The sequence below is a fragment of the Phaethon aethereus genome, assembly GCF_964289735.1.
Source record: "Phaethon aethereus genome assembly, chromosome: 16".
Classification (NCBI taxonomy): domain Eukaryota; kingdom Metazoa; phylum Chordata; class Aves; order Phaethontiformes; family Phaethontidae; genus Phaethon; species Phaethon aethereus.
Window position 1 is genome coordinate 10,414,659 of NC_138592.1, and position 25,074 is coordinate 10,439,732.

At 36.3% G+C, this 25,074-nt stretch overlaps 1 protein-coding gene across 1 annotated transcript in view; it reads left to right on the forward strand.

Annotated features, from left to right (window-relative positions):
- The window catches only part of ZMYND8 (zinc finger MYND-type containing 8), a gene marked incomplete at both ends in the record, with an annotated part of 50,253 nt that overhangs the window by 24,982 nt on the left and 197 nt on the right, over nt 1-25,074 (forward strand). The window contains 14 exons of the mRNA XM_082007165.1: nt 114-169; nt 1,905-1,982; nt 2,256-2,371; nt 3,543-4,024; nt 6,261-6,401; nt 10,013-10,165; nt 11,038-11,541; nt 13,283-13,651; nt 15,727-15,917; nt 16,909-16,989; nt 18,068-18,146; nt 19,956-20,195; nt 20,356-20,513; nt 21,899-21,988. Of these exons, the coding sequence (XP_081863291.1) occupies nt 114-169; nt 1,905-1,982; nt 2,256-2,371; nt 3,543-4,024; nt 6,261-6,401; nt 10,013-10,165; nt 11,038-11,541; nt 13,283-13,651; nt 15,727-15,917; nt 16,909-16,989; nt 18,068-18,146; nt 19,956-20,195; nt 20,356-20,513; nt 21,899-21,988 (2,738 nt within the window). The remainder of the gene's footprint in view (nt 1-113; nt 170-1,904; nt 1,983-2,255; nt 2,372-3,542; nt 4,025-6,260; nt 6,402-10,012; nt 10,166-11,037; nt 11,542-13,282; nt 13,652-15,726; nt 15,918-16,908; nt 16,990-18,067; nt 18,147-19,955; nt 20,196-20,355; nt 20,514-21,898; nt 21,989-25,074) is intronic.

Below are 25,074 nucleotides of genomic sequence, written 5' to 3' on the forward strand. Positions count from 1 at the left end.
TTAGGTGTTCTCTTTTGTCTTTAATGTTAACTTTTAGATCTAAAAGCCATTGGTTTTTATCATAACTTCAGCATAACAATTTTCTTGGTTAAAACATTTTATTGTTTCCTCAGGAAATCACAAATTGACACAAACAGCAAAAGTCATCATCAAAATCTGTGAGCATGAGGTATGAGTGCCCCAATTAATTGTTCTGTATTTTTATAGTGTTCCATTTCATGTATTTGTGAATGAAATAATACATTTTCTGATGTGTGTATTGCATAACTATAACTTTTGTAGGCTTTCTTATGTTTAAATATGCATGTCTATGGCCTACAGAATGATTTTTGGCAAGAGCATTGCTAATGTGCCTGCCATTAGGATATTCACTATCTATAATCAAGACTTGTGGTGTGGGAGGAGAGGGAAGAGAAGAAGGTGGACATACGGATTCTGCACCAAGACGCCTATCTTCTAAACGAATACTTGGAGTTGGAAAGAGAGACCCACATGTTCTGGTTCATAGATGCATTTTTGGTGGTTCTTTTGCTGTAATGGTATGAAATTCCTCTGAATAAATGCAAAAATGACTGCATGCAATCTTAACTGATAATTTGCACTGATGTTATTTCAGTGGCAATCTATAAGGTTTAGTATTACAAAAACTTGCTATTCTAAATGTAATAGATTCGAACAATATTTCATTGATATAAATTAACTGATGACCTGACCCTTTATATTTATGGAAGTGCTTTCTCCACCCCCGGGTTGACATAGCGATATCCATGATTCACGTAAATTCTGAGAATTTATCCATTCTTAATAGAACAAAATACATGTATAACCTGAGCCTAGTATCTTAACTAGTTTATATAGTAGGAACATAAGGAGTAGAATATTTTAATTTTGGTTCTGCATAAGTTATGAAATTAAATGCCCAATTGAGATTGTATTTTTGCCACTGGAAGAAATAATGATAAATAATTCTTTATCACTGGAATAAATACAACACCAAACAAAGGATGTATTTTTTTGACTGGAATAAATGACAGGAGGATACAGTCTGAAGAGGGATGTAAAAATGTGACTGATGTATTAACTGGAATGCATATGTTACAAGGGTAGAAAAAGATGGGTGTCTGTCAAAAGAGCGTTGATTTCACAGCAAGTAAATCACAGAATAATTTAGGTTGGAAAGGACCTTTAAGATCATTGAGTCCAACTGTAAACCTAACACTGCCCAGTCCACCACTAAACCATGTCCCTAAGCGCCACATCTACATGTCTTCTAAATACCTCCAGGGGTGGTGATTCAACCGCTTCCCTGGGCAGCCAGTTCCAGTGCTTGACAACCCTTTTCAGTGAAGAAATTTTTCCAAATATCCAATCTAAACCTCCCCCAGCACAACTTGGGGCCATTTCCTCTTGTCCTGTCGCTTGTTACTTGGGAGAGGAGACCAACACCCACCTCACTACAACCTTCTTTTGGATAGTTGTAGAGAGAGGTAAGGTCTCCTCCCAGCCTCCTTTTCTCCAGAGACTAAGCAACCGCAGTTCCCTCAGCCGCTCCTCATAAGACTTGTGCTCTAGACCCCTCACCAGCTTTGTTGCCCTCCTTTGGACATGCGCCAGCACCTCAATGTCTGTCTTGTAGTGAGGAGCCCAAAACTGAACACAGTATTCAAGGTGCGGCCTCACCAGTGCCGAGTACAGGGGGACCATCACTTCCCTAGTCCTGCTGGCCACACTATTTGTGATCCAAGCCAGAATGCTATTGGCCTTCTTGGCCACCTGGGAAATGTTGATTTATGACCACAAATTTCTGGAAAAATGATGCTAGCAAACTAGACATGTTGACATAATAATACTGATCATGCTTTGGACTCTGTTTGAGCTCTCCAATAACTGCTTTTTCTTTTCAGATGAATGAAATTGAAGTGTGTCCGGAATGTTATTTAGCTGCTTGCCAAAAACGAGAAAATTGGTTTTGTGAGCCTTGTGTAAGTTAAGAATTATGGTAGTCTAACTAATATATTAAACTAGCAGTTCTCATTTGACTATTGCTTGTTTTATTATTTTGCCCTCTCAGGATTTATTATGTATATATGAAGTATATAGTAAAATGGAATTTTGTATTAGGCAAGTGCCTTGCACATGTTGGATCTTTATTGAATTTAAGTAATACATACAAGTAAAAAAAAATCATGTTGTTTATCAGATTTGATATAATACTGCTTCTATTTTCTTACTGTGTGTTTTGCCTCTTCCTCTAGAGCAATCCCCACCCTTTGGTCTGGGCTAAACTCAAAGGCTTTCCATTCTGGCCTGCTAAAGCACTGAGGGATAAAGACGGGCAAGTTGATGCCCGTTTCTTTGGCCAACACGACAGGTGGGAATTTAACCAAAGGATGTCTTTGGCTGTACTTACAAAATTCTTGTTGCAATTTTGTGCTCTTAGAATTTTTAGATCCTGTCTTTTGAACAGGATTGAACTTCAGCCCTAATACTTTTGAACTTAGATAACTTAATACTTAGAACTTTTGAACCTTGGCCCTAATAAACTATATAATACTGTAGCGTATACAGTTTTAGTTTCTTTACATGATGTCTGTAGAATGTAAGTCATGTGTTTGTAAGATTAATATATACATAATGTCAGTGAGTATGCAAGTTAATTCCTGTGTCTGGTTTTGTGCTGCAGAGAACTGTAGTTCTTAAAGGTTCTTAAAGCAAGAGGCCAATAAAGTTGATTATGTTGTCTAAACACTACGTCAATAAAAACTCAGTTGTAGATTTAAAAAATATAGAGAATATAATCTGTGTTGAAAATGCCAGTTTTGCTCTTAAAGGAGTTAAGTTTTCTGTATTTGTGAACCCTCTGCTTAGATGGAGAAAGCCATGATGAATACAAGTTGACTTGTCATGAATTGAAAATTTAAATCTCTACAGTTATAAAAACATGTACCGTAAAACAAACAAACAAACAACCCCAAACCAATCTAAACTGTACAGGGCCATGAAATAATTAGGTTGAAGTTCCTGATATTTTAGAATCTTGGAAGGCATGGTTTTGGAGTCTGCCTCATTTAATGATAAATAAAATCTGTCCAATACTTGTTGATAGAACTTTTCCTGGCTTTGAGGAGTTTGATCACCCTGCCATGGGGTGTAAAATATTTTTAAGAATGCGCTCGTGAAGTCTTTTTTTCCTGAACTGCTTTTTATGTTTTTCTCTTAACTATGACAGATGGAAAGACTGTTTAGCAATGGTTGTCTTAGTTTCATAGACTATGCTAGTTAGGAATATTTTTGACCAGTGTTTATTCATGTTTTATGTGTTACTGGGTAGAGTAAAATAAGCTAGCGATAATCTAAGACATGCAATTTACTTAACTAAGGACTAAACTATTAAAAGAATATGATGGTCCTTTGAAATGATGAGGTGTGCATATCTTTATGATTAGGCTAAAATAAACTAGTATTTGCACAAAAGTTGCCAATATCAGTCCACAGTATGAAATGTAGTTACATTATCTTTTCTTTTTCTGTTTTATATATAGGGCCTGGGTTCCAATAAATAATTGCTACCTCATGTCTAAAGAAATTCCTTTTTCTGTGAAAAAGACTAAAAGCATCTTCAATAGTGCAATGCAAGAAATGGAGGTTTATGTTGATAACATTCGTAGAAAATTTGGAGTATTTAATTACGCACCTTTCCGGACACCATATACTCCCAACAATCAATACCAAATGTTATTAGACCCTGCAAACCCAACTGCTGGAACTGCAAAGACAGACAAACAAGAGAAAATCAAACTGAACTTTGATATGACAGCATCGCCCAAGATTCTAATGAGCAAGTCTATGCTGAGCAGTAGTACTGGTCGTAGGATTTCGTTGACAGATATGCCACGGTCACCAATGAGTACAAACTCATCAGTTCACACTGGATCTGATGTTGAACAGGACGCAGAGAAAAAAGCAACTTCCAGTCATTTTAGTGCCAGTGAAGAATCCATGGACTTTATTGAGAAAAATACAGGTAAAAAAAAAAAGAGGGTACAGGACTTTGCATTTGGTTAATGTACTAGTTTTATTCCATGTACTTTTTAAAGACAGACTGTATTATGACTCATTTTATGAAGAAATTTTCAGTATCACAGATAAGAAATAACAGTTCTTTCTGTCACATTGAGAAGGAATAAATACTCTTGAAAAGTGACAAAAACCTTCAGTTTAAATAGCAGAATGTAGTTGTAACTATCAAAATGAATGGAGAGTGGAAGTAAATAGAAAATAGTAGTCTTGATTAGGACGTATTCTATTTAAAATTTGATAGCTCTTTTTCAAGGCAATGAGCTTAATTTATAGTGTTCCCAACTGTATAGTTAAAATATGGTAAAACTGCAGTTCCATAGGCAGAGTGGATAAAGAGAAAAAGGAGTGTAGAATAGAGATTTTGGGCTTCTCAGACTTATAATGTAGTCAAATGCTAGCTAATTTTGTGGCACTCAGGAAAACTACTTTCTTTTATGGATGAAAAAAACCTAAGATAAAGTTCCTTGCTATCTGAAAAAAATGATGCAGTATATTAATTGATGTGAGTTTTTAAAAACTCTGGTTTAGGTGAAAGGATGTCTTTGTGTAGAAAACTCAATCAATATGTTCCATTGCAGTTTTTAGATAAAATGCCATTTATTTATTTATTTGTTTATTAATTATACTCTTATTCTTTCTAGCCAATAAAGGCTGGGTTGTGAAACTACCTTTGGGTACAAAAGTGTCTTGTGATTGATCCTGTCCATCTTAAAGTGACGACAAAGTAACTGTGTGAATTTAAATATATGAAAATACTTGGATTTTTCAGTAGAGTAGCATGTCAAAAGGAATAATTCATTTTATACATAAATTATTATGTATCTATGTGTGTACAGCTTTTATACATAAGATGTAGGTAACAGGTACTGTTTGCGTCTTAAAATGTAGATCTTTTATTATACCACATTATTATTTTTTCATAGTAGTGGAGATAATAATGGAAAGTCACATTAAAGCTATTTTGTCAGATAAAGATAAAAGATGTTGACAGATGTTATCCTATTATTCTGGATTCTTGATTATCACAGCAATTCTGGGGAAATTTTCCAACTCTTCCTCAGGTCTTACTATCCTCTATCCTAGGGCATAGAAATGCTGGATTGGACTTAACAGCAGTTAAACTAGAATATTCAGTTTCCCACCTGGCATTTCTACCTGTATATTGTTACAAATGCTGACTTGTGTAATACTTACTTTATGTGTAAACTTAGACGTCCTATTACTGGAATCTGTGTGTATCAATTCAAATGTAGATGAAATCACTTGTTTGCTCTAAAAAAATATTTCAAGTAGCATGACTGCACTATCCTTAGACAAGAACATTTTTATTTGGATGCCTCTGTTGTGTGTTTTGAGTGATTTATAGAAAATAACTTGGAAACAGTTACTGAAACAGCAGATGTTGCTACTGTGTAGAAATCTGAAAATACATAGACAGTCCTGTGTGTACTGGGGAAGAAAAAGTGTCCAGTATTGAGTTTAGGATGACATTTTCAGAGCGAATTTAAGAGAATGTAAGCAGAGATTCAACAGATAGAAACTGGTGTCTTGCTGACAAAAATGAGTCATCCTTTTTTTGTAGGTAATGGCCTGCAGATGTTTCCCTTTCTAGACTGTTTAGCTGTTCCCAGAAGTTTGTGTTTGAACCATTATTTCATTGAGACTTTAAAGACTCAGAGCACAGGATTTTGTTTAAACTCTGTATAAATTAGAATATTATGTTACCTTATCAGTGACATTTGGTCACCGATCTCCAGCTGTACTGATTAAACTTACTATGATTTGTACTTGGTAATGTAGCTAGAAAATGGGGTAGGTGGGGTTTTCTGAACTAAAATAGGTAGCAATTTAGTGTGTTAGAACTTGTTAACATCTAAAACAACCAAATCTCGAAAGCTAGAAACTTTCTGTCATTGTGAACAGAGTGGTTTTGAGAGTAAGTACACATTTGGCCCAACTATATAGCTGCAGTAATACTATTTTCCTTACAATTTCTTTCGTTATTAAACTAAAGTTAGAGGCATAGTTATAACTTACAATGGAGGTATAACACAGTGTTGAAATTATTAACAAAAATCCTTTCCCTGCTTGTGTAGGTTTAAAAGCTGTTTTGTTGCAGTAGATATGGTTTTCTTGTGATTATTTTAAAATCTGTCTTTATGAATTTGGTACTTTTTCAGCATCTCCAGCACCAACAAGAACCGGTCAAGCAGGGAGCTTGTCAGGCAGCCCCAAACCTTTCTCTCCTCAAGCATCAACGCCAATTTCTGCTAAGCAAGAAAGAACTTCCACTCCAGGAAGCATTCTGAATCTTAATCTTGGTTAGTCTTGACCTTTGGAAACCTAATACTGTTATAGCTGAATAAATTACAGTGGTGTCAATGCAATATAATATGAACAAACTTGCTTGTATGTGTCATTAAATGAACAAGGGGCTTTAAATGAGGTATATGTGTAATTATTGTTTCATCAAATATGCTGTTCTTTGGTTTATAAATGAAAATTCCTGTTAGTGTTTCTTCTTGTTGATAAAAGGGAATAGTTAAAGGATGATTTTCTTATTTTAGCTGAACTGTACAAATGAATGTTTCTAAACAGTAGGTAAGTTTCTAAAGGTTGTAATTACATAAACACTGCTGCCCTTCACCCCTTGGTCTCGAGTGAATTTCCGGCAAGGTTTTCTTGTGGTGTTTGGGATTTACTAGGGCTTCTTTTCTCTTGCTGCCTTCACATCACCTCCTCACTGACCATCCCTCTCTAGGGAGATAGATGGATGAAAGGAATTAGCAGATGTCTTAAAACTCCCTAGAAGTACATTTTGGGATTGTGGAATTTTGAAAGATGGAGTAGTTAAGTACTAAGTTTGTAAAATAGTTTTAAAAGCCAAATGGATATAAATCAGTTTCCTCAGTCATGCTGTGATCCTGTGAGTATTCTGATTCAGTTCTGTCCACTTTTTACCTCCACATGATATTACGTGGAGAAACAGGATTCTGCACCTTGGTGTTAGCCAAATACTTTAGGAAGGCTTGAGCTCAAATGCTGAATTCATATTTTCAGTAAGTTACAAATATTCCAATTCTGGATACAAGCTCACAAGTATATTTTTTAGTGTGTTAATCTATCTGTGTGGGCATAACCATAGAATTAATTTCTTCCGCTGCGCTGCAGCTGTTTTGTTATCTTATCTGAGGTGACAATACATTTGGAAAAATGTTGAGAAATTTGTAGTGCTGCAGTTGTTTGAGCCACAGATGAGAGACATCAGCAGGAGCATAGAATATTTTGAATAAAAAGTGTGGATTGGAAAATCTGATGCTGTGGTCCATGAGCAATAACATTAACGAACAGCTAGTATGTTTTCAAGTAGAATATCAGTTATTTTTTCAGCTTTAGGGGAATTTCCTTTGCTAAAGATACTATTTGTTGATAGGAATGAAAATGGCAACCCTTTTTCATTTACTACTGTCAACTGTGCCAGACATAGACTCATCTGTGAATCCTATGGTTTTCAGATATGACTTACTGTGTCTCATTATCATACATAATGTGAACAGGGTTTCTTTCTGAAAAAACAAAAGTGAAAGTCCAGAAAACAAAGACACTTATGTACCTTGAGCAGAATACTAGGAGAACTCTGTGATTGTCCTTCGTCAATGAGGAGGGAAAAATAATGGAAATAAGCTATCTGTTGTTAGTGGCAGATTGGCTAAATTGAAAAGTGGAGGTGTGAATGACCAACTTATACACAGATTGCTTGGAAAAAATACATATTCCTGATAGTATAGGACCTGTCCTTGTATAACAGAGGCAGAAAAGATAGAACAACAAGTTTGACCAAGTAAGGAGTGAAAATTTTTAGATCGGTAATGAGAAAAAGAAGACTTTGGAGATGAGAACTTGAAGATTTCTCCACAATGGGCTTGTCTGCCCTTTGGCTCTGTTTTCTTTTTCCTAATACTTTGACATAAATGATACAGGTCAGAGATCCAGATAAGTGAGACCTCCTTGTAGGTTAGATAGACAAATTTGGATTGCAGGACTTCTTTCATACATACTTCTTTTCATTAGGATGTAGGGTTCCCTGGGGAGGTATTATAATGTCTCATCTTCATCTTCCCTCATTCTCCACTTTTTTCTTCTGTTCCCATCCTGCCTTGTAGTTAACTAAGGCTATGAAGGCCTTGAATCAAATTCTGTATGGTGTATCAAATGGTGATATAACCATTACTGCTATGGAATTAGTGTGGATTGGTTGACGTAGTTAGCACAGGAAGAAGAAACCTAATTTAGTTAATGTTTCCAATACAAGGAACAATTTTTTCAAAAGTACTTAAGCGATATAGGACCTTCATTTTTATTTTCAAAATTTGTGTTGCACTGAAGGTGACGGAGTTTGGATTATATTTAGTCTCTTCCAGTATGAATATGTGTCATGAGGAGTGTGAAATTCATTATTACTTTAATGACCGTTCCTCTGGGACTAGAAAGGACAATTGTATGTTACTTAGACTGAATTTGTGTATGCTGTAATGCATATATGTTACAAGCCAGGATGATCCAAATTACAGCCTGTGTATTTGGCTTGTGGTATTGCACAACACAAGTTGCTGCCTCTCTCTAGGAAGAGATGAGGAACTGCTATTTTAGCAGTAAACAAAAGCTGCATGAATACTTGAATGGTTCCTTCTGTACTTGCTCTGTCTGTAATATAGATCCTATTTGCAACCTGATAGGACATAGAGTGGCCAAGCCTGACTGAGACAACTGTACTACTGAACTTCAGTCAAGTCATTATGTACTATGGCTCTTAGATTTTAAATGTAGAATGTACCTTGATATTAAGTTCAAACTTGTAAAGACTGTCTGGTCAGAGGAATCATTGGCTCAGCCCTTTGTATTTATTTCCATTTTCTCCGAGTTGTACATTAACAAAAACATACTGTAAATTTAGGGGGGGGGGTTTTGTTTGTGTTAAAGTAAGGCAATACTGTGACATCTTCAACAGCTATGGAATGAAACTCTAAATGAAGCACAAATGCGCATTGTGCCAGAATTGCCTTTTGTCTTCTCCCTGACCTCTGTCCTTTTCTGCCATATGGCATTGGCTCTCTTGATCCTACCATGAGCCAGTTCAAGGAGCTAAACTGGCCAACCTAATTCTTCTCTCCTTTCCTTTCCCCTTCTTCATGTCCCCTTCCTCCCCCCCAAAACAAGCAACTAACTCTGGACTGATTTAGTGCCCTGAGCACTAATAAATGAGTGTCAGTACTGTTTGCAAAGAGTAAAGGGTAGAACTATGCTACAGAAATATAACCTCTGCAATTGAAAAATCAAAGCAAAAATGCAAAACTTAGTTGCTAAGACAGTATTAGCATTGTAGTCTGTACTCCTTGCAGACAGACCTGTGTGGTTCAGAGTAAAAATTCTTTACTCTGATAGTGTAAAAAAAAAAAAAAAAAGTATCATTTTTTCTTAAATTGATTAATCTATCTAGTGTAACAATCCACATTTTTATTTCTATTCTCATGATTTATCTTTTGAATTTAAATAGTAACTATAAGGATTTTTATTCCTAGTTAATTTTCTCTGTGAAAATATTACTACCAGTAGTAAATAACAGCAGTAGCTTACCAGAACTGCTGTAGGACAGCTTACAGACCTGAATGACGATTTCTTGATAATTTCACATTGACAGAGAAGACATCCACATAATTAATGCGTGTGTTTTGCATGTAAAATGTATGGTGTCAGAGAGGAAGAATCCATTGTTTGTACTAAGGTAATTTTAGAATTTTTACTTAGCCCATAATTATGAAATAAGTGAAATATGTTTCAGATTGTCTGCATTGTTACTCAATGAAATTTGTCTTATCTGGATAGTGATCTCTTGTTGTAAAATATTTTTCTTAGTTCCTTTTTCTTTTTCTAGATCGTAGCAAAGCTGAGATGGATCTGAAGGAGTTGAGTGAGTCAGTCCAACAGCAGACAACTCCTGTGCAACTCATTTCACCAAAACGACAGATACGTAGTAGGTTCCAGCTTAATCTTGACAAGACGATAGAGAGTTGTAAAGCACAACTTGGTAAGTATATTTCAAGAATACGATAGACATCTGAAAGGATGTCCTTGAGGAAATTTTGAGTTGGAGTTCAAAAGAAGTTTTCAGTTAGTAAAACCTTAAATATTTTATGCATTAAAACAAGAGTGGAGGATATCTGAACTCTTTGAGGCAAGTAGAATGCACTGAATTTAAAATACAGCGAGACCTGATGTTTCAAATTTTTGTCAAAAAGCTTTCATCTTTTAATCTGTTTTTGTACCATTCTGATGTAGATAGTATGACAGAATTATAGTCTTACTATTTGCTTTGTAAATTGAAAAAGTCAAGAATTGTACCTAACTTATGTCAGTGGCACAAATTGGTATATCTAGTCACACAGGAGCTGAATACTGTTAGAAACGTTAGTGTCGTCTAGCACTGCATTAAAGATGTTCTAGACACTAAAAAAATCAGAGATTCTCCTCATAAAACTTATGCAGTCTAAAATTGATTCTGCAAACATCATGTAAGTAACTTTAATCAAGTGAATAGTGTTACTGATCTTAAGGTGATTTCTTGTGGATAAAAATAATTCCTCTTTGTATTTGCCAGCATTGGGTCCTGGGTTGAACAAAACAGCTTGCAGTAGTTTTTCCACAGTAGTGGAAAAAAAGCAGTGAAAGGAGGGCCATTGAATGAAATAATAATATGAATTGGAGTATGTGGAAGGTAATCCTTATACATTCTGGTATTGAGACAGGGCACTAAGGGAAGTGTTTATAGCTTAAGGACTGACAGTTAAGATAATGGTATGTATACAATTTGTTCCAGTATATAGAGGGTGGGTTTTTTTTTTTTGGTAATGTCAGTCAGTCTGATGTCAGCATGGAATGTACTTTCCTCCCCACAATTAGGAATAAATGAAATATCTGAAGCTGTTTATACCGCAGTAGAACACAGTGACTCTGAAGATTCTGAAAAATCTGACACCAGTGACAGTGAATATAGTGATGAGGATCAGAAATCAAAGAACGATCAAGAAGATGGAGAGGACAAGGAAGGTACAAGAAGTGACAAAGAATCATTGAGCTTGAAAAAAAAACTGAAGGCACCAGCACAGAATGAAGACAAGGAGGAACTTAAAAGCACAAGTCCAGAATTGGAGAAAACAGATGACCTGGTCAAAGACAAGACAGTTACAGACACTGAAAAAGAATTTTCTGAAAAGGGAAAAAGTTTACAGCATCCTGCAAAAGAAAAACTGAAAGGTAAAGATGAAACAGACTCTCCAACTGTGCATCTAGGACTGGACTCTGATTCTGAGAGTGAACTTGTCATCGATCTAGGAGATGATCATTGTGGCCGTGAAGGAAGGAAAACCAAGAAAGAATCTAAAGAACCTCCTCCTAAACAAGATGGTAGGATGAAATTCTTTCCTTTTTTTTTTTTTTCCTTCTATTCTGTAGAGCTGTTAATGAAGCCAGAGTTGTTACCTTTATTTTTGCATTAAGGTAAAAATATCTGTACTAAACCAATTTTTAGGAATAATTTTTCATTCTTTGTGGCTATGAAAAAAGTCCCCATTATAATTTCAAAATAAGTTTCATTGAGTTTCCTTTCAGCAGCATAGAACTATGAATATCCATAATATTTGTTCTGTGACAAATGTAGAATTTATTTTGCAATTGTTGTGACTTTCAGTTGAATCTTTAAATTTCCATAGACCTCCCAAAAGAAGTCGGAACTTATCAAACATACAAATTGCATAAGGGCCCATTGAAATCAATGTAAATGCTCTCAGTAATAATCAAAAGCACAGCTAAATCACACCTATTGTCCCTGAGATACTGTTCTTTGTTTCTGTGTGTTGGTAAAAGAGAAAAGCAATCTCAAATAATGAGTAAAGTGGTTTTGCTAAGCTTATTCTGCATGTTAGTCTTCTGACAAAACAAAATAGGAAACCAGAGTAAAATATTTTTCAGTAGCTTTCTCTTGTCTATATTTTATAGCATGTTGGCTCAATCATTTTATTTAAGACAATGTTTTCAGTCGGTTAACTATGCAACTTTAGAAGACAACTTAATGCTTCTGAATTTTGAATCTTAAAATGGGATTTAATGGATAAATGTTATGAGATAATAAAGAAAATAGGCTTATAAACTAAAAACAGAATTGTAATTTGGGGGAATTTATATTGACTGATTCTTTTTTATTTAAAAATTTATTAAGCAAGGCAACTTTACGAATTCCAGAACCACTGATTCATGTATTACTAGTGGCCTAAACCAGTGATGGTTGAAATAAGTAATCCTAAAATTTTACTTTGATATAGAAGCAAAGGAATAATACCTATTCTGAGTGAAATTAAAAGTGGATTTAAATATTTAAATATTAATAAATATATTAAATATGTATTTAAATATAGTTAGACTATATTCTAAACACCATTTGTGTCCTGTCCATGATTCCAAGGCCCCTACCTGTACTTGTGGCTATGAGGTATTAAAATGTCTTGGTCCAGAAAAGAGATCTGATGCATGCAAATCTGAAGGTCTTTGCCCCCTTTCCAGAAACTGGTCAATGCAGCAGTCTTCTCTTTCAGATGTGTGTTTCCTGGCTGCGGCTTTGGGAGAATTATCCAGTTCCTAAACTGATCTGATGTGTCAAACAGTCAACTATAAACTCTGGAAAATTTTCAACTAAACGTAGAGATCTTAAATACACTGTATATTTGGTTGTCAGTGTCAGTTCACCTTTGTTTGGAAGGTTTTTAGTATGCTATTCCTTGAGTTATTGTTAAGTCATTGCTCGCTTTGACTGTTTTTTTTTTTTCTCCTGGAAGAAACTGGGATGACAGGTGTAAGTGGTAAACCAGAAACATCCAAACAAATGCTGATCTCTCACACAGCTTCTGAAGGAGGTCAGGCTGGTTTTTCTGGGTTTTGTACTTTTTGTTTTGTTTTGCTTAATGACTGACGCTTCTGAATTGCCACCAACTTCAACTAGACTGAAATGAGTTTACTTGTACAATATCAATTACCTTTTGAGAAAAATGATTTGAAGTAGACTTGAAGGTGCATTGGCTCTTCCGAAAATTAGATGGAGAATTCTGAATCAGAGGTGTTGGTGAAAAGCTGGCATTGCATTTTGTTTGTTTAGTTGTAGGTAAAACTCCACCTTCTTCCAGTGCAAGCACCCAGCCTCTACCAGAAACTCCAGTACTTACGCGCTCTGCAGCCCAGACTCCACCAGCTGGTGTGACAGCAACTACTAGTGCTTCTACTGTTAGTGCTCCGTCTGCAGCCACTGGAAGCCCTGTGAAAAAGCAGAGGCCTCTGTTGCCTAAGGAAACTGCCCCTGCTGTGCAGCGTGTAGTGTGGAATTCTTCAAATAAATTTCAGACGTCTTCTCAGAAATGGCACATGCAGAAGGTGCAGAGACAGCAACAGCAGCAGAGCCAGCAGTCTCAGTCACAGCAACCTCAGTCCTCTCAAGGGACAAGATATCAGACAAGACAAGCAGTTAAAGGTATACACTTTCTAACTCAATGTGCCTGTGATGCCATAATTCCCCAGTAGTGATCTCAGTGCTCCAAGGCTGCCCAACCAGGAGTTCTTCCATATAAACAAAATCTCAAAGTGTGGTTCTACTCTGATAAGTGACTTTAAAATACAACAACTTACTCACCATACCTGCTCTTTCTGGTGTGTATTTAGAGTTGTATCTCCTTATTTTAATGACAAAAAGTTTGTGTGTATATCTGTATAAATATTTTTGCCATTCTTAGCCATCACAGATTTGGGAGAGTGAACTGAATTATTTTCTAGATTATATGATAAAACCATTAACTATTCCACTTGTATGATTACCACTATCACCTTGATATCTACAAACTGGATCCAGTTTTATCTGACAAGCTGATCTGTATGGTTTTTCATTTGACAACAATTAAATTAACCAGGCTACATTTGTTTTTGAAATCCCTGTTGTGTAACTCTTAACAAGACTTTGATGCTAGTTTACTGAGCAGACAGCCACAGCATTTTATAATGTTTTCACAACTGTTTTCTTACCATCCCATTGATGGAGGTTTTGCTAGTAGTAGGCACGTGATAATATAAGCCCATGCTTCTGTTGCTTCTCTTCACAGAACTGCAACAGATACAAATCTGGCTTCATTTGTAATTTCAAGTTAATAAATAAATACTGGTGTGCCTGATGAATTGATATTCTCCATTCAGCTCACTTTGCTGGCAAGCCAGTAATTTTATATAGAAGAGAGATTTAGGTAATAGATCACATACAAATGTTTACTAGAGGCATATTTTTCTGGTCCCAAACTGCTTTTGTGACTGTCGTTGAAGAAGTGTTGAAGAAGTGGTATCTGTCTACTTGTTGACTGCACAAATTTCATACAGAAATATTCAGTGAGAAAAACAAATGTGAAACTTGGTGAATCTTATTTTTAAGAAAATCATGCTTTAATATAAGAGCTTAATAATGGGCTTAATGGGCTGAACTTTAAATGTTCAGCCTACAGGTTTATTTTATCAGTACGTTTACTATTGAGCACATCATAGCCATATTCCATCTTAAATATTATATTCTAGAAATATATGAAATGAAAACTATAAAATCTATAGCTTTCTTGTATACTGAATTGGCATAAACAAAAATATAGTACACGGAGATAAATATGAATAACTTATTTCAGTAATTCATGTTTTGAGCATATTGGTAATGAAGACATCTTTTATAATATGAATCACTAAGAAGAGATTGAAAAGTATTTTGTGTGTGTCCTGCCAAATATATTTTTTTAAATACTTAAGGCAGATAAGTCATTAGGGATGAAAAGGTGAGGGTCTTTGCATTTTGATTTGTACTTTCATTTTTTAATTACCCACTGTTTAAGATTACTTGAAATATTGACCAAAGATGAGAGATCTTTTCTTATCCTGTTTAAGTTAACACTATGAATAACTTCTTTGCATTAATGAGTTAACCTAATGTTGCATTCCTTGCTCTGCAGCCAACCAAAGGCTAATGTTGATCTGGATATATGTATATTAAACATGTTGCAACAGTAATAATAATTAGTACCATTAATAACAAAAGAATGGGAATAACACCAGGAAGTATTACTAAAGTAGGCTTTCTTCAACAGTGGCTCACTAAACCGTGTTGCAAAGCAAAAAGAAAAGAAATTCAATAATATTTTTCAAAATTATGGCAAATGAAAATGTCAAAGTCTAACTTCTGCTCATATGTATGATAGTACCTGGGAGTTCTCCAGATTGAGAGGTTAGAAAGTGAGATGGAAAAGTCCCAAAATGGGAGGAATACAGATCTGAGGGAGACTTTTGCATTGGCCGGTCTAAAATAGTAAGTTTCAAAAATATATTTGCTTCATTACCTTTAAGCCTTACAAGTTCAGTGGCTGGGCACTGAATAATTAATTGATCAAATGGCACTCTTGTATAAATAATGTAGGTCTTTGAAAAGGTTAGGTGCACGCATTTAAGTTAGACATTTTAGAAGGTTGCCTATTTATTTTCCTAATTGTTTATGTGATTGCTCTGCTGTATGTTCTCTTTTCGTAGCTGTGCAGCAAAAAGAGATCACCCAGAGCACTTCCACATCCACTATAACCTTGGTTACAAGTACTCAGCCTATTTCTATGGTTACCAGTTCTGGATCTGCAAGTACACTTTCTTCCTCAATTAATACAGACTTGCCAATTGCAACAGCTTCAGCTGATGTGGCTGCAGATATTGCTAAATATACCAGCAAAGTAAGTTCTTGAGCAAGGTTTTCTTGAAATTTTATTTTGAAGTGAACGTTCACATTTTTGACATTTCAGATTCTGAAATAACTTTACTTTCAGGTTGTCCTATGTTGCAAATTCATTCTACTGGGTGGGAACAGCTAGACTTTGACGAGAGCACTGAACCATCTTTTTAGAGCTGGCTGAATGCTGCCATTCCAAGCCAGAGTGTGTACATGACAGGCTTCGGCTGCTCAGCTACTTTAGACCCTTTCATTCTCCTGTTGCCGCATTGCTGCTTCGTATTTACATTGCATTGTGTTTTGGAACGTTTTCTGTGTTGTCTCCTAAAGGTGTAGATATCCCCTCAGCACCATCTGTACAGTAAACATTAATATTTCTTCATCTGTGTCCAATAATACATACACAAAAATGTCCTTTTGTTTTAAAACACTGTATAGCTTCATCAGATGGTAACTTGTCGTAAGTGTGTATCCGTGTATTAAAACAGAAGCTAAGTTGTTAAAGAGAAGATGTGATGTAGTACTTGTAATAGTCACAGGGAGGGATGGGACATTAGCTTTTCATATACTCTCTTAGATCTTTAAATTAAAAAAATCAAGGTGAATATATATCTGTTAGGAAATAAAGTTGACTACCGAGGCATTAAAAGCACTAGAATTAATCTTGACTTTCAGTGTTCTCACTCAACCATATGGTCTTGGTGGGATTGTCAGTGGTCAGCAATGTCAGTAAATGTGGGGGGTTTTTTGTTGTGGGGTTTTTTGTTGTATTGAGTTTCTTCCCCAGACTCATGGTTACAATTTTTTTTGTTTGTAAATTATATCAATGGCAATTTCTTGGAAAAGTAGTTCCTCTAAAAGTAGACCCAGATAAATATACTGAGAGATATGGGGCATTGTTGATAGTAACAAAAGTTCACCTTAGCGTGGTTGAAAGGAAGTGAAAGTGGGTATCTTATTAAAATATATATAAAAGAATTTTTTTTGTCTTTCAGATGATGGATGCCATCAAAGGAACAATGACTGAAATATATAATGATCTTTCAAAAAATACTACTGGAAGTACAATAGCTGAGGTTAGTGTAAGATTAAAAAAAAACAACAACACTGCTTGTGTTTTAACTTTGAAAGTTGGAAAATAGTATTTTTACATAGAAAAGTACCATCTAGATCTAGGATCCAGAGATCCTAACTATATATGCTGTTTTAGAAGTAATGATTATAGTGGTAGAGAAAAACACCAAAAAAAAAAAAAAAATCAGATGGGCTCAGTAAGATAAGCAGTAAGCCATCAAGCCCTGATCCTTAAAGCTTCTGTCAAGGATTTAGTTTTGTGTCACCTTGTTTAAAATCAGAAATGAAGTAGGTTTTTTGACAATATAATTTTTTTAAAACATGTATTTGTCCACCAGAGGAGGAAGATTTTAATTTACTTATAGTGCAGTAGCTTATTCCAGTTATGTGATTATGACCGTAGTTTTTAATACTTATTTTAAAAAACACTTTAATACTTTTTGCATTTTTTATGAAATGCTATACATTGCTTTTAATTGTCTCCAAAGGTAGTACTTAGTATCTCTTAAGTGTTTTCTTTAAACTTGGGAAAAGTAGATTAAACAGTGTAAACTAAGTATGAGTGTGAATAATAAAGCTCAGAGTTAAAGTTGTGATGATTGTTTTCTTGTTTTAATAAAAGTAAGGAAGTCACAGTTATGTGATGATGCGCAACGATATTTGTATTCCCAATCCACAGTGAATGAAAAACTTGCTTTCCTAAGCCTCATCTACTTAAAAAAAAAAATAAAATAAAATAAACGTACTAATAAATGCAAACAAAACTGAAAAATAGGTTTTCAATTCCAGTCAGAGAAATTTGAGACTCCATGAATTTCAGTGGAAGCAAGAGCAAGTTTAATAGAAGTGCTTTTTGTTTTCAAACAGTCCTGTAGTTTTTATGATAAGGAAAGAAATATTTAGAATACTTCAGACTTTGGTTTTGGGTTTACTATGGTGTTGTCGTGACATTAATATGAAGGAGCCTTGATGTAAGTGATGATCAGGCTCTTTGTTTTGGGCATGATTTCTGTATAATAATTATGTATTATACACTGCACCCTGTTTATTATTACTAACTATTAAATTTTTAATATTTAGATTCGACGTTTGAGGATTGAGATAGAAAAACTTCAATGGTTACATCAACAGGAACTCTCAGAAATGAAGCATAATCTAGGTATGAAAATGGCAGTCCAAAATAGTGTGTCAGGTTTTGTCCTAAACAGAAAATCCAAATGCTTGTAGTATGTATTGCCTTCATCATATGATACTGCAAATTGTCAAAGAGAAGGACAGCAAACCTCATGTAATGCGCTGCGCTGATGTTAGTGGACGTGTTTTTGCGTATGTACACAAAGTTACTTTATCTGTGCATAGTAAACAACAGGTGTTCAGCCCTCCGAGACAAATTTAGGCCAAAGAGAGCTTTTGATAGGTCAGAATAACTTTATTTTATGCATCATTGGATAATCCCTCTTCATGAGATATCTTATGCTGATTATTTCATACCAATTCTCATATGAACCAGGTTCTGTTAATATAGCTACTGGGGGAACCTGCTTCCTCTGGTATCTTTGCAGATTTTAGCTGGCATTTTGGTTCAGATCAGCTGTTGGTGTATATGCTTATTTAATTACTTAAAGTGACTACACAACCTTGACTCAATCTTGGTGCCAGACTGCTGGTGAAAAAAAGCCAAAGTACTACCTTAAACAGATAAAAGAATATTCCTCCCAGGAGGGGGAATTTTCATCTCTGCATTCACTCAACCATTTGGACAGGAAAGGAAACCACGATTAAAACATGATTCCTCTTAAATTATCTTTTTAATACACTGACTGTGGGAAGAAGGTTGCAGTTGTGTCACCAAGTCTCCTTTAAGCTACATGCAGTCCACACAACCTTAGGACTGTGTAATACAGTGTCCTCATCCACTTTTTGACACTCTCTTCGCAGAGCACATCTGGAATCGAAGTGAATTAAGGGCTGAATACCTCCTTATTCAGACTCATGTCTTTGGTTTGTTAGTAACATTTTGCTCTCTCAAATCAGGTTAGACCAGTTTTTCCACTGCAGCAGTCCAGTCATAGCATTCTTCAGAAATACTTGGGTATGGTAGCAACTCGTCTGCAACTCACAGAACTGAATGTCTGGGTGTGCTCAGAAATAAAAGAAAAATCCTTTAAACCCTTTGTCACCAGTCTTAAGCTACTGATTGAAATAGACACCTTCAATGGTGTTTTGAAAAGGTGTCAACTTCAGAGTTGTTCAGAAGACCCAAAGGTTCATCCTGAGACAAGGTGGCTAGAATTAGAATGCTTTCTTTGTATTTGCGCACTTTCTTGAAGATCCTGTCAAGTCCTCTCACTCATAGTCACTGAGGTATCAATTTATAACTGCATTAATAGTGGGTGGCTCCTGGAGCAATCCTGAAGTAAGGCTCAAATTTACAGCTTTATTCATGTAGTGATGAGTTTTTACAACTTTGTCAGTGTCCCTCTTGGAACTTTCACGTTTTTCTTTGTAAAGAAACCAAAGCACAATGAGCAATTGTCACTGTTAACTTATTTCTGAGACAAGAGAAGAAATATAATTCTCTGTATTTTCTGAATATTGGAGCGGAACAAAAGTTTGGGCCTGTAAAGACAAAGTATGTTAGCAGCAGCAGCTGCACACATCCTCTTTGTGTTTATGCTGCACCTAGTACACCTGAATTCTGATCCTTTGTGGGACATCTAGAACTAAACTGTTAAGACAGATGGAAGTTAATGGTTAAGGGTAAAAATCATGGTGCCAGGATAAGAAAAGAAGATGGAAGACTTTCATTTGTTGAGTAGGTATGAAACAGAGATGCCCAAACTCAGGGAATATTTTGATTGTTAGTTTTAATTTCACGTTGTCTTTAAACTCATGAAAATTACTGTTTTGTGCCTTGCTGTTGGGGGGCAGAAAATGCAAAACTGCTCTTTCTTTGCATTTTGAGTAGAACTGACAATGGCTGAAATGCGTCAGAGTCTAGAACAAGAACGAGATCGTTTGATTGCTGAGGTGAAGAAGCAGCTGGAATTGGAAAAGCAGCAAGCAGTGGATGAAACTAAAAAGAAGCAGTGGTGTGCTAACTGCAAGAAAGAGGCCATTTTTTATTGCTGTTGGAATACTAGCTACTGTGACTATCCCTGCCAACAAGCTCACTGGCCAGAGCATATGAAATCTTGCACACAGTCAGGTAATGGGTTGCCTGTTTCACAGCTGAGGCGGTTAGGGTGGGTGCAATACGCAGTGACTCAATGTTCTTCATTTGCACGGGTGCAGATGTGCCTGTAAAAAGCAACTGTGGACTGGCGCACATGAGTAGCGGTTACTTTCTCTTTTTGCCTTTATTTTAGCTACTGCAACACAGCAAGAAACAGATACTGAAATTAGCACAGAAACATTAAATAAATCATCTCAGCCCAGTTCAAGTGTGCAGCCTACACCCACAGAAACAGCCAGCACCCCTAAGGAAAAGGAAGGTTCAGCTGATAAAAGCAAAGAGAGTGTTACAGTGAGTATCATTGTGGTCACTTTGAACAAAAATAGTATGTAAGATTTCTCTGAAACCTACCCCTAAAGGTTTCCCTGGATCAGCCAGGAATTTGCATATTTCAGAGTGTGATTTGGGGAGTGAGATAGGGAGTTGTGGTGTTTTTTCTTCATCTTGGCAAAAAAATTCTCCTTCTGTCCTCTGGGAACACCCTTTCCCCTTCACTCATTCCCAATAAAACCTTGTGTTGGCTTGACTCATCCTTCCAGCCAAAGGGGACTGGACCTCTTTCTCTCTCTCTCTCCAGGACCCATCAGTGTAGCTTCTGGTCTGGATCTTTCGATACAAGTTGCCTTCTGATAAGCAATACTGACTGCAGCACTTCCAAGCCCTTCTTGCCTGGGGGTTCAGAGGCCAAGCTCAAGACCTGCATTCAAATCAACTTACTTTATCACAACAGACTGCCACTAGGGTACCACAATGTTCCATAGCACTGATACAACAATTCACCTGGATCTACAGTTAACGGAGCAGTGTGCAGTTACGAAATCCTCCATAGCATCTACTCTGATAGTATTCAGTAGGCAAGGATGAGCAAATGCTCTAATAAAAGGGACTTAACATTGCATATATAGAAAATGTTTATAGAGAAGATTCTGCTTTATAGGTAGGGCTTGAGTATTAGCAATTTCAGCATCGTTTTTCTTCTGCCCTTGCAAGATTTATTAAATGAAAAATTTTAGGGGGGAGGGGGGGGCTGATCCTTCAAACCCTTACCCATGATCCCCCACATCAGTAGGAGCCTTGTTGTATTTTAAAATATTAAAAGCAAACTAATTTTGTAGTATTGTGATTCCAGCATGATGTCTCATTGAGATAGTCCTATAGAATTGGGAAGCATAGTAAACTAGAGAGCTGTGTTCATTTCTTGACACTTTTGCTACTGTCTAGTGTTAGATCTCTGGGCTTGACATGTCACCTAAGGGAGTAACTTGGGAAACAGATTTGAAGAGGGGGAAAAAGGACGTGCTGTTCCACATGAATGCTCTGGCTCAGTCAATGTTCATATGCATTGTCTGTGGCAGCACAACCTTTGTATTACTGGGGAAATAGGGAATGGGAGAAAAACAATTACCTAGAACTTTTGCCAGGGAATATTCCAGTTATACAAATCTGGAATTGCTTTCACAGAGATGTTCTACCTGAAACATCATGCTGTATACATTGATCATGTTCATAATTTGAATTTTGTTTTATTAACAAAGAAGTAACCTGTGAATTCATTAAGATGCAAATTTTTAACACAAACAAAACATCCAACATAAATTTCATATTATAATAACAACTAGGTGGAATTTATGTAAAAGCTGAGACTTCTACTGAGGTTGCCTGTGCTGTCTCTGCAGATAGCAACAGGTGTGACAAGCAACCAGCCTATAAAACTGGTCCAGGTACCGCAGACCACCACCTATATTCCAACTACTCAACCCACAATTGTAAGTACAATATCATCACTTAAAGTCTGCAGTAGTACTGTTCCTGGCATTAAAATTGCTCAGTGTTTCTGGGGGGTTGTCTCCGTCTGCTGTTCTAACAAGACATGAATTCACTGGTATAGTCTCAACTTGCAGTGCAAAATGTCTTATTTTGCTGTGCAACATTCCACCCTTTCATTGCATCATTCATTATCACAAGGATTCGGAAATTGTCGTTAAGTATAGCGAAGGAACTGCGGACAGTCAGACTTCCACTTTACATTATGATGTTAGTTATTTCTGTTTATGTATATACTTGACCACAACATCAATGTAAATATATAGAATTCATTTGAAATATCTTTTAAATATCTTTTTTGTCTATGGTATCCTGAAGAGATTTAATTAATTGAGCTATGCTTGATACTCCTGTGACATCTCAGTAACTATAAAAGAAAATATCCATTCATCAGTGGTGTATCTCCCATGCAGTCTTGCGCATTAGGGTTATGAAGTTATGAGAAATGGCACTGGAATCACACCTGGGTTTTTCCATCAAAGACTTAACCAAGCACTCTTGAACTCCCTAGTGTCAGTCACAGGAGGTGGGACAGAAGTGAGTTCGATTTTTGTATTTTATGCACCATAATATCCCATTCTTTCAACTGGTCGTGTTCTGCAGTGCTCACTTCAGAGTCAGCGGGGCATCTGAGCTGACATTCTTCTTACCAAAAGGAAGTATGCTGCTACTGCACTGGTCACTGAACAGCAGAGAGCTCTGTCTCAGCGGTGGGTTCAACAGGGAAGCCCACATGTGGATAAGTTCGGCTCCTTTTCTGACTGAAGTTAGATAATTTATAATAGTAGCTATGTACTGATTTAACAGTGTACCTTAATCACACTGTGATTGTGAGGCCTGATTTGCTACAGAAGTTACTGTTTTTCTCTATCCTTGTGTATGCACGCCCACGTGCGTGCGTGCACTCCCCCCAGCTGCAGGACACATGCCTGCGTGTGTGTATATCTATGGATACAGGCACACACACGTACAGTATTTCATAGCCGTTATATTCCACACAAATGTTACTGCTCTTAGTGAGGATCACGACGTTTCACATTCCTAGCACTCATTTTGTCTGAACTGAGAGCACTGGGCACCTTTGCAGCATTGGCCCTAAGTTGCTTGGGCTGAATTACCGTAACAGCAAGGTTCTATATGTGTTTTAAAATCAAATAGTAAACATCAAAGATGTTAGGCTCTTTTGTGAATAGCTGAGAGGTTGTAAGATCATAAGGTGGTTTTGTGTAATATTCAGAAAAGTGGCAGTTACCTTCATTGGTTTTCTGTAATAGAAAGTGTATTGCGTTACGTAAAGCATAACTGGAACGTCTGAAAGGTTTCAACCTTTATTTGTGCATGTTTGAAACTCTGTACACATTTGCATTAGTCTTGCACAGCTACAGACACCTCTGTATTCTAATGACTGCACGTGCAATTTAAATAATTTTAAACCTTAGTGCATGTTTAATATGTATGCAAAATGTACATATGTGTAAAACTGGCAGAGGTGGAAAATTTACCTCTCAGGGAATGATCTTAACACATTTAAGGAGTTTTGCACATTCCATATCCCTATTGCTGTAAGAACTGAAACTTAATTTTTTCATTTGTGTAAGTGTGTATATTTAAAAGGTGACTGTGGCAACCTTAATTTCCCCACCTGTAGTACTAACAGCGACCTGCACAATGGCTTCTTTAGGGTTCAATTTGCACTTTGTTTCCAACTAGGAATTTCTTCCTCTGAACAACTTCTAGTGTACCTTCTGAGTACCGTTTCCATTGAACCCTCTATACACATCTAAAATCATTACAAAATGGCAGTAATCTTGAATTTATTTAGAAAACTGGTTCCATGTTTGAGTTTTATTCTTTCTGCAGTTAAAATAATGTAAAAATATGAATTCATCGTCTTTGCATTCCAGGGAATGGAATAAGTAGGCTTCTGGAAGGCATAGACTGTCACAGAGAAGCTGATAAACGCTCTAGGCTGTAATCCATCTCAGTAGGGATACTCACAATCTTCACTGAATATCATTAAGACACTAATGTGGTTTCTTAAAACAGTGTGGGGAAACATTGGGCTTCAGTGAACTTGTATTTCTTCTTCCATGTTCTCCTTGGACTGTCACACTGCCATCAGGGGGAAGATCTGTGCATCCCTTTCAGATTCCTCAAGGTCTCACTTCCTGTCTCTTCCACAAAACATTGTGAACTGAAATGGATGCATCCGTTTGCTCACCAGTTGTGCATCACTGGAACTGTATCAAAACACACTTGCAGTTTGTATGGTATAGAAATTTCTAGACTTTCTCACGTTTTTGGAGGAAGGTTAAGATATAGACTTAAGATTCAATAAATCCTTTTCCAGATCTTCCAGAGTGATGTGACCTTGACCAGATTATTTAACGTTTTTGTGCCTTTGTCTCTGCATCTGTAGAATCAATTGCCACCTATAGAGATGTCCTGAAACTTCACTTGTCAAGATTTATAAATCATCATCTGTGTGATGGAAGTGAAAAGTTTATTCTATATTAATATTTTTACAGGGTGTATAAGACAGTTCCCAGTAATGCTGATGTTTTTGTTACCGAGTTGTGCAGAAGTTACCTTGAGTACTTTTTTTGTTCAGATGGATGTTCTTTGCTCTCTTCTGTGTAGACTGAATGCATGGGGGAGTTCCTTTTGGGGAAAAAGATTTAAGTAACGTCTAACAAGAATATACTTATAAACAAGGGTATTTTTGTACTCCAGTTTGATTTGTCAAAACTTTTTCAAATGACAAAGGATTTTCTTAGCCCTTTTTCCTCTTCCCATGTATGAGTTTGGGGAAGATACATAACTGGATGTAGTAACTATGAAAACCTCATTATCCAAGCACAGACAGAGTGTGTACGGTACCTGCAGGACCACCTGTCCCTGTACTTACACAGTAATAGTAATATAGAAAAACTCCTGGCTATAGGAAAGTAATACACTAATTTCTACCCTGGAATGCGGTGGTAATGCAGTAATAAAGGTATTACTCTTGCACAAAATTGGAACTTGT